This window comes from Salvelinus namaycush, chromosome 20, assembly GCF_016432855.1.
Source record: "Salvelinus namaycush isolate Seneca chromosome 20, SaNama_1.0, whole genome shotgun sequence".
NCBI lineage: Eukaryota > Metazoa > Chordata > Actinopteri > Salmoniformes > Salmonidae > Salvelinus > Salvelinus namaycush.
Window position 1 is genome coordinate 26762154 of NC_052326.1, and position 12652 is coordinate 26774805.

Genomic DNA, 12652 nt, shown 5'->3' on the forward strand with positions numbered 1-12652 from the left:
CGACGCTAGGCCAATTGTGCGTCGCCCCACGGACCTCCCGGTCGCGGCCGGCTGCGACAGAGCCTGGGCGCGAACCCAGAGACTCCAAACTGGACACTTTTATCTCCATCTCTTCATTCAAAGACTCAATCATGGACACTTACTGACAGTTGTGGCTGCTTCGTGTGATGTATTGTCGTCTCCTTGGTGCTGTTGTCTGTGCCCAATAATGTTTGTACGATGTTTTGTGCTGCTACCATGTTGTGTTGCTACCATGTTGTTGTCATGTTGAGTTGCTGCCATGCTATGTTGTCGTCTTAGGTCTCTCTTTATGTAGTGTTGTCTCTCTTGTCGTGATGTGTGTTTTGTCCTATATATTTTTTTTTTATCCCAGCCCCCATCCCCGCAGGAGGCCTTTTGCCTTTTGGTAAGCCGTCATTGTAAATAAGAATTTGTTTTTAACTGACTTGCCTAGTAAAATAAAAAAACTACTTTTAGCCTCTACATTTACAGTGTTTCATACTGCACTGTGAACTACACTACATGGCCAAATGTATGTGAACACCTGCTTATCGAACATCTCATTCCAAAATCATGGGCAATAATATGGAGTTGGTCCCCCTCTTTTCTGCTATAACAGCCTCCACTCTTCTAGGAATGCTTTCCATAGATGTTGGAACATTGTTGCAGGACTTGCTTCCATTCAGCCACGAGCATTAGTAAGGTTGGGCACTGATGTTGGGCGATTAAGCCTGGCTCGCAGTCAGTGTTCCAATTAATCCCAAAGGTGTTCGATGGAGTTGAGGTCGGGGCTTTTTGCAGGCCAATAAAGTTTTTCCACACCGATTTCTACAAACCATTTCTGTATGGACCTCACTTTGTGCATGGGGGCATTGTCATGCTGAAACAGGAAAGGGCCTTCCCCAAACTGTTGCCACAAAGTTGGAAGAACAGAATTGTCTACAATGTCATTGTATGCTGTAGCTCTAAGATTTCCCATCACTGGAACTAAGGGGCCCGAACCATGAAAAACAGCCCCAGACCATTATTCCTCCTCCACCAAACTTTACAGTTGGCACTATGCATTGGGGCAGGTAGCGTTCTCCTGGCATCCGCCAAACCCAGATTTGTCCATCAGACTGCCAGGTAGTGAAATGTGATTCATCACTCCAGAGAACGCCTTTCCACAGCTCCAGAGTCCAATGGCGGTGAGCTTTACACCACTCCAGCCGTCGCTTGGCATTGCGCATGTTGATCTTAGGCTTTTGTTCTGCTGCTTGGCCATGGAAACCCATTTGATGAAACTTCTAGACATTTCCACTTCACAATAACAGCACTTACAGTTGACCAGGGCAGCTCTAGCAGGGTAGAAATTTGACAAACTATCTTTTTGGAAAGGTGGCATCCTATGATGGTGCCACGTTGAAAGTCACAGAGCTCTTCAGTATGGACATTCTACTACCAACATTTGTCTATGTAGTTTGCATGGCTGTGTGCTCGATTTTACACACCTGTCAGCAACGGGTGTGGCTGAAATAGCTGAATCCACTCATTTGAAGGGGTGTCCACATACTTTTGTATATATAGTGTATTGCAAAACACACTCTGCCCCATATGAAACACTCTGCCCCACATGAAAAGAGGCTCCACAGAACAAGGCTGTTGTGGCATACTGTTTTTCTTTGATCAAGCAATTTTGTATGTTGTGTACTTACTCAGTAGCCAACAGTACAAACATGCTGAGAGCTTTATAATTCAGTGTTTGAAGTCGTATTAATCAACTCAAAGATCAAAGCATGTAGGAATGCCTCATGGACACTTTTCAAAATTACCCCGACGGCTGCTGCAGGCTCTGAATGGGCAGCAATCGGATTGTGATCAAAGATTGTGTTTTGTGCTTTATTCAATGCATCCCACAGAATGTCTCTGTTTTAGTCCCTCGCCTCTGATCTAGGTAGTTATTAAAAGCAGCCCCATCATTGTTGCCTCCTGTTAGCCTGTTGTCTGGTCCAGGTGCATCACCTGGGCTATAATATGATGGGTTTCACCAGTAGGATCAAAATTATGCCACTCTGTCACCTTCACTACTAGTGGAGTGAGTGGAATCAGTGGATGAGATATAGAATAGTTTTCTACATGGACCTGATTTATACTGAGTGTACAACACATTAAGGACACCTGCTCTTTCCATGACAGACTGACCAGGTGAATCCAGGTGAAAGCTGATCCCTTATTGATTTCACCTTTTTAAATCCAACTCAGTATTAGGAAGGTGTCTTTAATGTTTTGTACACTCAGTGTACATGTCAAGTGTATCCTCACAGCAGACTCACAGTATGTTTGCTGTTAAATAAGCCCTGTTGAGTGTGTCGACCCAGTGTTGAGTTCTCTTAACACCCTTCCTCTATGCCTTCAGCAGAGACTGTGCCAATATGAGGACCCTACCATTCTGTTTCATTTAGGAGAGGAGACCATACGTTTCAGTTACCTGAAGTTACAGAAACACCCTATCCAGGTCTGTAGAGGAGTCTCAGCACGAGGAGTTACTTACAGCACGGGGTTTAGTCCCCCTGCGCATTCACAGACATTGTTTTAAAAGCAGCAGCTTAACAATTACACAAATCTTTACGATACTATGAACCAGTCATAGTGATCATAGACTCTGTTGTCACAACATCTAGATTATATAAAGATCAGTAGAGGTGTACAGTGCCAGCTGAGGGCTGTGAATGGTGTCTGTGTACTAGCCTATTCTACTGGTGATTCTCATCTCCTGTGATAATTGGCTATTGTTTGATAAGCAGCTCTCTCTCCTCAGTCTGTTAGAGCTGAAGATTAATTATGGAAGAGATGTGTTTTTTGTTCTTTGTTGCATTGAAAATTATGTTTTGGATGTCTGGACAGAACCCAATTTTTTTTTTAATCGGAATGCCTTGTCAACTCAGTTTTGATATGTGGTGGTTGGAGACGAGGCATCTGGAGACCCATCTGTGTGAGTGTTAAACCTTGCACATGCTTCGGCGAACCGAATGGGTGAGCTCGCATACTCCCTTAAAAAAACAAAAAAAAGCTGCAATAGTTCTGTTTGTCCATCTGAGACGCCGTAGCCAGTATACTCTTTCTCTTAAATGAATCTAAGTTAACTCAAGAAATGTTTCATTAATTTAAATGTTTTGTCGAAGATGTCTTAGTCGCAGTATTTTACCCCTGACAAAGGTGTCTGGTGCAGTATTTTACCCCTGACAAAGGTGTCTGGTGCAGTATTTTACCCCTGACAAAGGTGTCTGGTGCAGTATTTCTCAAGTGAAAATTCCAACAGTTCAGGTTGTAACACAACAAAATGTGGAAAAAGTCAAGGGGTGTGAATACTTTCTGAAGGCACTGTATTTTCTAATAAGTTCAATACATTTATTTGATTTCCTACTAAGTTCAGTACATTTTTTATGCCGGTATTGTTGAATTCTGTTTAATGTCTGGATTCCGTGATTCTGTTTGTGTTCTCCGCATTGCGGAATTTATAGGGCCACCAGTCCACTCATTATGCCATCATTGACTTGAATGGGGTCTCCCATTCTATTCATTATATTTCTATGGCATCAGATGCAGTCAGGAGTGGAGGAAAGGAGATGTTTTAGATTTTCCTTGCTATTCAAACGGTTATTACGGAGACTGGTCATTTGGCTGGCCAATTGTGTGTGGACTCACAACAGCAGAGCATCTCCTCCTCCCTAAAACCAAGCGGCACCATCTCCAGGATCCCTGCACATTTTGACAGCCTTAATGATTCATGCTGGCAGTAAACAGAAAGTTAGGGAGGGAGGGGATCTGAAGGTGTGCAACTAGAGCAGAGGAAATGCTGTCTAAATAATTGATTGAGGTGGACTCTCTGAAATAGTGACTCTCTGGCAAGCTCCTCCCATCTTTACGCGGCCCAGTTCACCTAACAACCCAGAGCTGTTGTTCCAAGACCCTGCACCTGTGGCGGGCGGGTGTCCCAGAGGGATGCTTGACAAAAAAACACGGGCTCTGTTTATTCTCAGGTTACCATATAGACAACAGAACAAACAACAGAACAGGCTCAGGTGTCTGCAGGACGGAGACCGGATGCTCACTATTGACTCTTACTGGCTTCTGTATGTTTTATAGACACCACGGTGGGATATATCCACTAGAGTAGAATTTTAGCTTTGCTGGTAGGTATTTTGGGGTAAACAGAATACTACAATTTTTCCGGTTTGAGTGTAAGATGATTGCATATAGTTTTCTTAGTAAATGAATCAATAATGCTCTAAAAATATTATAAATACTATAAAAATATTATTCTCTTTTGATGTGGTGTGCAATTATCACTCTGAAGAGTAGAATACAGAACATTAACGTTGAAACCTCCTCACAGAGAATGAGGCCACTGTAGTGCTGTAATGAGGCCACTGTAGTGCCCAAGGTGACTTTAGAAGAAGTACACTACTATCCCAGTGTGCCACTTTCCTACAATAGCCCAGTGTTGGCTGCAGCAATGTTTGACCACATCAAGCCATGACTAAATGTCCCATCTTCCCCTCATTTGTTTAAAGAGACAGAAGTAACGTGTTGCCCGAGGCGAGTCGCTGATTAAATTCCACACGACTCATGCAGCTATAGTTTTTTTCTGTTTCTGAGTGACTAGCAGTAGCCAATTGTCCCCAAGCGCCATCAACAAGAAAACGGCAACACATTGTCATGGTTCACCAGGGCAAAGTGACTGTTCTTCTGCCAGTGTAGCCCACCATGGTATATTGCTGATTGTACTGTAACAGTACAGTCAGCATAGGATAACATGTTTTAATTCACATCTTGTCAAAGTGTAATCCATAATAACCACAACAGCCTTGGAGTTGAATGAATAAATACATGAATGAAGGAATGAATGCACCCTACAACAGTAGTGAAACAAAGGGTGTCCTTAATTGTCTTAGACTGAGAATCCTGTGATTAGCGAGGATGTACAACACAAGTCATGTGTATCTATAGTCTATAGAGATGTTGTCTTTGTGGTGTGTACAGGACCGTACAGTAACACGACACACAGCGGAAGTGTTCCACACTGCTGAGTGGCTCTGACACAAATTCCAGCTCGTGCAAAGAGGCGTGTAGTCTCGTCATAGCAACTGCAGCCTCTCATCCAGAGACTGGAGACAAATAGAAGTTGTGAGCGCAGGGCTACACAAAGCATGGAGGCTTAATAACAGTGACAGTTTCCCCCTGCCATAGCACTCTGTGACTCCCTCGCTCTCTCACATTCCCTTACCCTCTGTCCCTCACGGCTCGTGCTAAGTTTTGGAGGCATCTTGCCATGCCCCATATTGAACTGCTGCAGTGGTGTGGTGAGAATTGACACTAGTAAAGTTGAACTGGAAAGGAGGACCAATGGTTTTAACCCACACACTGTCCAGGGCTGGCACTGATTTGTCACCTTGATACTGGTTAATTCTGACTCGTCTCACTTTCTCTTCACCTCTCTATTCCTCCCTCCCATCTCTGTCCATCTCTCTCTTCCTCCAGGCAAGTGGTGTGAGCTGTCGTGCCGCTCCGGGCGTTGTGCCCCAGGTGTGTGTAAGAACGGGGGCACCTGTGTGAACCTGCTGGTGGGAGGATTCAAGTGCGAGTGTCCATCTGGGAGTTATGAAAAGCCCTACTGTGAGATGACCACCAGGAACTTCCCCCTGCAGTCCTTCCTCACCTTCAAGGGCCTCCGCCAGCGCTTCCACTTCACCCTCTCCCTCTCGTAAGTACAACAACCACCCCACCCAGTGGCACATGGCCATCTCAGTCATTCCCTTTCACAGCACAAAGTATATCCCTAAATATAGTACTGTGATTCACTCCACCTCTCTCATTCTTTCTCCCACTACCTCTCCCTCTTTCTCTTTTTTTATGCCTCCTCTCTTACACTACACATACTCTCTCTCTTGCTCTCTTTCTCTCTCACAAGTATCCCACAACTGCTCTTATACTCTCACACTCACACCTCTTATAGCCTGTGATGCATGATGATTCCTCCGCTCCTCTCATTGGCTAAGTGTCCTGGTGTTTCATAACAATTATTGAATAATTTAATAGCTGTAGTCTTTAAAAGTCTAATCTCTTCTAGCTGGGATTGGGTTCCCTGAGCATGGTGAGTATGTATGGATGGATGGATGGATGGATGGATAGATGGATGGATGGAGAGTTTCTAATGTGGGTGAATGAGAAGAAGCCCAGCTGCCTGAACTGTTTCTGTACTGGCTCCTTGCCTAACTGAGGGCATTAATCTGAGACCCAGGAGTCCCATCTTATTACACTCAGTGGTGACTTTGAGCTGTGAGTCAGCGCGTGGCCTATTTCTCCTCCTCAGTTGCTCTCATCGAGGTGAATCTGGAGATATGTACCGTCTGCCCCTAGGGTTCGTGCATGTGCTGTTGCATGTGTGTCTTGCTATTAAATCCTACACCTAGGGTACCCTCATCCTGGGATGCCTAAATATTTTGGAAACATGTATTCGCTCTCAATTGACAGCCATCCAGTTTCACATCAGCACTAGTTTATAATGGGTGTCATTTGTCTGATACAGGTAGAGCAAGTTGTATTTCAAGACCATTATCACAACCTAGTATCTTGTTGGAAGGTGCCAGGGGATGGGGTGCTTTGAAATTAAACCGATGAGGACTAAACACTGAACAGTCAATCACACTGAAGTACATTCATGTGAATGAGACGAGGCTACATTGATATGAATGAAATTCTTCATCCCAAGTGACAATAAAAGCAGCACAATGGGTGTAATATTCATCAGAGCAAAGACAATACCCCCAGTTGATATCACTGTCAAAATTGGCATTTGTATCTACTTTTGTAATGTGTTGTCACTCTAGAAGTGCTTGGCAGGGCTTGAAAACTAGCAGTTAATGGCTAGTGGTGATATTGATACGCCTTTGAGTTTAATTGAAGTGGTGGCCTTGCTTTGAGAGTGGCTCGGATGACAGTGTTTTTGGATTGAGAACTGCTCTGACCTGTTTCTTAAAAGCATTGTCTCGTAGTTCCCAGACTGCTCCCAGAGCTGTGAAGAAGGTGGGGATATAACAGCTAAGACCCAGCAGGCTGTCTGTCAGGCATCTCTGTTACCTGAACCTAGCTTGATCAGGTTACTGTTGTAAAGAGCTGTTCTCATGGGGAAACCTCCCAGTGAGTTGGAGCCTGTAGACGGGACTGAAGTAGAGATAGTTAGCAGGAAGTGTGTTGAAAGTGTTTCTATAGCAAGGTTTACATCCAATTGGCGTCAGATTTTCATGTGAATATTTTAAGATCTGCATACAATTGTGCATTTGCCCACCAGAGAAGTGTTTCCATCAAATTGTCTTGTGGATAAAATACTGTGTGATGATGTAGTGCACATAAAATAACTTTTGCGGTTAAATTCCCATGTACCGAATAAAAAATGCAAGTTAAATGGTGTTTCCATCACATTTTCAACTCTACTGATGTTTATTTCACTAAACATGTAGTGTTGTATAGAGAATGTGCCCACTCTGGTCTTGGTACGCGCGCTCTAGCTAACAGCTCACATAGTGTGGGTTTAGCCTACTATATGATGAGATAATTATGGACAAAAAGAGCAACATTATTTTCATTTCTCAAACGGCAGCCAAGCATCGATCATCATGTCACCAGAATTAGACCCTCGATATTTTCTGAAAGGAGCATCAAGCTCATCACATTGCACTTACACCACCCTGTGAAGTTCCTCATAACTTATTTCATCTGTAGCCTAATAAACTGCATGCGTTCCAGAGTCGTAGTGGGAGGACCACATAATATCATCGTGTGACTCCAAGTTTACTTTGATATGAATGTTTTCCCATAAAGGTGTTTCCACCGGCATTTCTCGCATCATACATTTTACCGACACAAGAATATCCCACCTTGTATTTTGTTTTGCCAACATTTGGAATGTTTACTGACAAAGTTTCCATCAGACCTGTCGTGACATTTTTTACCCGACATGTACTTTAATCGCGTAGACCAGGTTTCCATCCAGCCTTTTTATGTTACCAGAAACTGCCTTAGCAGCAACATTTGTATCACATATTTTAATAATACCTCACATTGTTAGTATTCATGTCATGTTCCTCTGACTGACATGTAAACACCATCCCCCTCTGGAGACTTCCTCAATGCACATGTCTGATACAGTTACATCAAGTTGCTATTACACTGTGGGTGTTGGCCCATCTATACATTAATATGGGTAGACTGGTTGTTATCTTTGTAAATGGCTGCCTAATGTGACATACAGTATAATGTTGCCAGTGGAGTCCGTTATGTTGTGGTTGATTGCACTCCGTCCGGGGGGGATCTTGAAGCAGTGTTCACAAGCCTTTAAAAACCTATTCATTGATGACTACTACAATTTCTTGATGATAACCATTTTTTCTCTGACTATTAGCATAAGATCTAACACAGGATATATTCTGTTTGAGATATTCACAGTGTTATTCAGATGGAGCTGGTGTGTTTCTCTCCTCTTCCCTCTCTGAGGTCATGATGATCATTCTCCTCAGTAAACAGGTCAGCAGTGCTGTGCCCCATGGTTACACTCCAGCTCTGGATTAATGCGTGCACGTTTCCACAATGACACACACACACACACACTTGCACACTTGCACACTCACACACACACACACACACACACACACACACACACACACACACACACACACAACGCATACATGCGCACAGACACACGCGCACATCCTCCCAACATTCAACCAAAATATCTCCCTACATGTTCTGAGAGCATCCTGAGACACTGGATATCAGATCTCTGGAATCTCACCCTCATTTGACAAAGAAGTCAGTAGGCTTCCATCCGTCTGACACGGTCTCCATCTGAACAGGCAGATGCTGCCTACAAGCGCTAACGAGTCACACCAGTCACACAGACGACAGGGCTCTCAGTTCTCCCACAGATGTTCAAAATGTTCCAAGTGTCAAGCAGAACAGGTTCACTGTGTGGTCCCCTAGGACAGGAATGAGGGGAAATTATTTTCTGGCTTCATAATTTATAACCTTTGTAGTTTGCCTGGGCTGCAATATGATTATATAATATAAACTGTATATACAAAAGTACGTGGACACCACTTCAAATTAGTGGATTTGACATGTATAAAATTGAACACACAGCCATGCAATCTCCATAGACAAACATTGGCAGTAGAATGGCCTTACTGAAGAGCCACGTGGCACCGTCATAGGATGCCACCTGTCCAACAAGTCAGTTCGTAAAATGTCTTCCCTGCTAGAGCTGCCCCGGTAAACTGTAAGTGCTGTCATTGTGAAGTGGTAACGTCTCGGAGCAACAACGGCGCAGCCGCAAAGTGGTAGGCCAAAAAAGCTCACAGAATGGGACCGCCTAGTGTCTTCAGTTGCAACACTCACTACCGAGTACCAAACTGCCTCTGGAAGCAATTTCAGCACAAAAACTGTTCGCCGGGAGCTTCATGAAATGGGTTTCCATGCCCGAGCATGATCACCATGCGCAATGCCAAGCGTTGGCTGAAGTGGTATAAAGCTCACCACCATTGGACTCTGGAGCAGGGGAAACGCGCCCCTTAGTTTCAGTGAAGGGAAATCTTAACGCTACAGCATACAATGACATTCTATTCTTCTAACTTTGTGGCAACAGTTTGGGGAAGGCCCTTTCCTGTTTCAGCATGACAATGCCCCCATGCCCAAAGCAAGGTCCATACAGAAATGGTTTGTCGAGATCGATGTGGAAGAACTTGACTGGCCTGCACAGAACCCTGACCTCAACCCCATCGAACACCTTTGGGATGAATTGGAACGCCGACTGCACCTAATTGCCCAACATCAGTGCCCGACCTCAGTAATGCTCTTGTGGCTGAATGGAAGCAAGTCCCTGCAGCAATGTTCCAACATCTAGTTCAAAGCCTTCCCAGAAGAGTGGAGGCTGTTATAGCAGCAAAGGAGGGACCAACTCCATATTAACGGCCATGATTTTTGAGCTGTTCGACGAGCAGGTGTCCACATACTTTTGGTCATGTCGTTTAACACCCTGTCATACATTTACATTGATTTTAATGAGCTCCACTGAGATCTTTTTACCTTTTGTGGTGAATCAAATGAAGACCCTTTAGAACTCAATGTGACCCAATGATTTGATGCCTTTGTAAAACCAGTGTGGTTTTATTTTATGCCCTGTGGTCTCTGCAGTTGGACCGTGTCTGTCATTCCTTGAATCCAATGCGAACGGGAGCGTCAGTGGTGTAGGCTCTGGAAGGAAGCCAGAGGGCAGGGGTGCACTGGCGTGTTCAAATGTTTCTAACTGTGTGTTAACATGACAGTAACTGACAACACCACAACGACCTCCGGCACTATAAACTAGGTTTCTTGTCATTGTCTCTTCAGAAATAAAAGTGTAAATGCAGATTGGGATACCTATTCAATTTTACAACTGAATGCATTCAACTGAAATGGGTCTTCCACATTTAACCCAATTGTGGTTGTTTAGTTGCAGCCTGTTTTTATATTCTCCTCTTTGAGAAAACATCATCAAATGTTTTTTTTCTGTGGTTATACAGTAACTACCTCATTTCTGCCTAGTTCCTCCTCTGTTTAAAATAATCTCCTCATTGCTGCAAACCATCAATATCATTCTGAGTCAGTCTATTATTTCCATATTATACAGTAAAGCCTGCACCTGCATTATGCTTCCTGCATCAGTTTAGTGTAGTGTTTATTATGCTGTAGCATTGACATTGTATTTGTTTGTTACTTCATATCAGAACATCTTTTCATCTCACTCTGTGTGTAGTCACTATCCACGACATGCTGTCTCTGAGTTTATGGGGTATATGCGCCATGCCTACCTGCAGATATTCTCAGACAAAGCACGAGTTTGGGGTAGTTAACCCTGTTGGGTGCTCAGTGATCTATGGAGAACTGCTACGGTGTTAAATCTAGCCATCTCTGCTCCTCAAAGTGGAATCACGAGGCACAGTGCATCAATAAGCCCTCCTAGTAATCTAATAGGAAAGGAAAACAGTTGTTTTCTGGTGCGTTCAAAATCTGTATCCTCTGCTATAGTAGGGCATGTCAGTCAGTACACTGTCTTCCTCGTGTCGAGGGTACTGGCTGAGCTTCTATATGGGTATGAAAAGGCTCCACCTCATATTGATACAGAACCATTTACACATGTTGCTGAGATCTTCACTGTTCAATGTGGACGTGGAAAATGCATTTATTGCAGAAATGATTTGTTATATTTACAGAATTATGCCCTTATGCCCACAGTACAACAAGAATGGCAAAATCCTGTGTGTAGAAATATACTGCCTTGAATGCATCTTGGGGTATTTTTCCCCTCACAAAGACCTCTCTTCACTGAAAAGATTGTTTACTCTGTCTTGGTGTCTTTGGCTGTGAATGGACACTTTGTGAGCCCAGTTTCTTTCTGTCTTCCAGGTTTGCCACGAAGGAGCCAAACGGTTTGTTACTCTACAATGGCCGCTTCAACGAGAAGCATGACTTCATCGGTGTGGAAATCATCAACGAGCAGATACAGCTCACCTTCTCTGCAGGTAGTGCACGTCAGCCAATTTACCCCAAATCTACATTTGGTTGTTATTGAAATATCAACATGTGATTATTGTGACAGGTGTTGACCCACTGAAGCCCTGATTCAATGATGTGTGAGTAACTTTTGCTGACTGTTTAATTTGTTTAGGTGAGACCAAGACGACTGTGTCACCCCACATCCTTGGAGGTGTCAGTGATGGCCAGTGGCATGTGGTCCAAGTTTACTACTACAACAAGGTATGTCAGAGATAAACCTGCGATGGGCTGGTCCTTGTGATCCTACAAGATGTAGACTGGTTCAACACTAGACAAACACAGATTTGCTGGGTCTGGGCTGAGATATAACTTGGGTCTAGACTAGCGTCTGCTGAGTCCCCAACAACTGGATGTTCCTGTTTTCAGGGGAAATGGAAAGAGAGCCTCTGATGCAACTTCTGCTTTTGGATGTGATTAACAAGGCAACACTCCATCTTAACTCCTCCTTCACATTTACTGGATTGGCTGAATTCCCTACAAGACCAGTATGTAGGGAATCTAGTTTCAGGTGTTTCTTTTACTCCTGCTACTTTAGGTTAAGTCTAGACTGACTTGAGCTCTTTTGGGTGCAAAGGTCAGACTAGGCTACTGAGTCACACTATAGACTTGGCTTTATCAGACCCCACTGTGAAACACTGAGCAGGACTAAGAGCAGTTCATTTCCAACATCAGTACATGCCCAAACTGAATTATGTTTGTCTCTTACCACAGACTTGAAATGGGAGACATCAAAATACCAGACATATTTTCTTAACATGTTTGGCCCTGCAATTGACTTGCATACCGGTAATTGATTTATGGATGTTGTATTGTGAGTAGAAAGACCTGTACGTTCTGGTAGAACTGGATATACATGTATACTGTACTTAGTGTCCTGATAATTACATATCTATTTATACTAGACCAGCAGTACTTCATCAAGTATCTGACAGTGACTGTCTATAGAGTGATGAGGGTAGTGATTCTAATTGGACCACACTGGGAGTAGAATACCCTGAGTCCTCTGTGGAGGTTTACTTTGCTG

At 43.7% G+C, this 12652-nt stretch overlaps 1 protein-coding gene across 1 annotated transcript in view; it reads left to right on the forward strand.

Annotated features, from left to right (window-relative positions):
- celsr2 (cadherin, EGF LAG seven-pass G-type receptor 2) overlaps nucleotides 1-12652 on the forward strand; it is an 89429-nt gene that overhangs the window by 43525 nt on the left and 33252 nt on the right. The window contains 3 exon segments of the mRNA XM_039015348.1: nucleotides 5521-5743; nucleotides 11479-11594; nucleotides 11741-11829. Coding sequence (XP_038871276.1) covers nucleotides 5521-5743; nucleotides 11479-11594; nucleotides 11741-11829 — 428 coding nt within the window.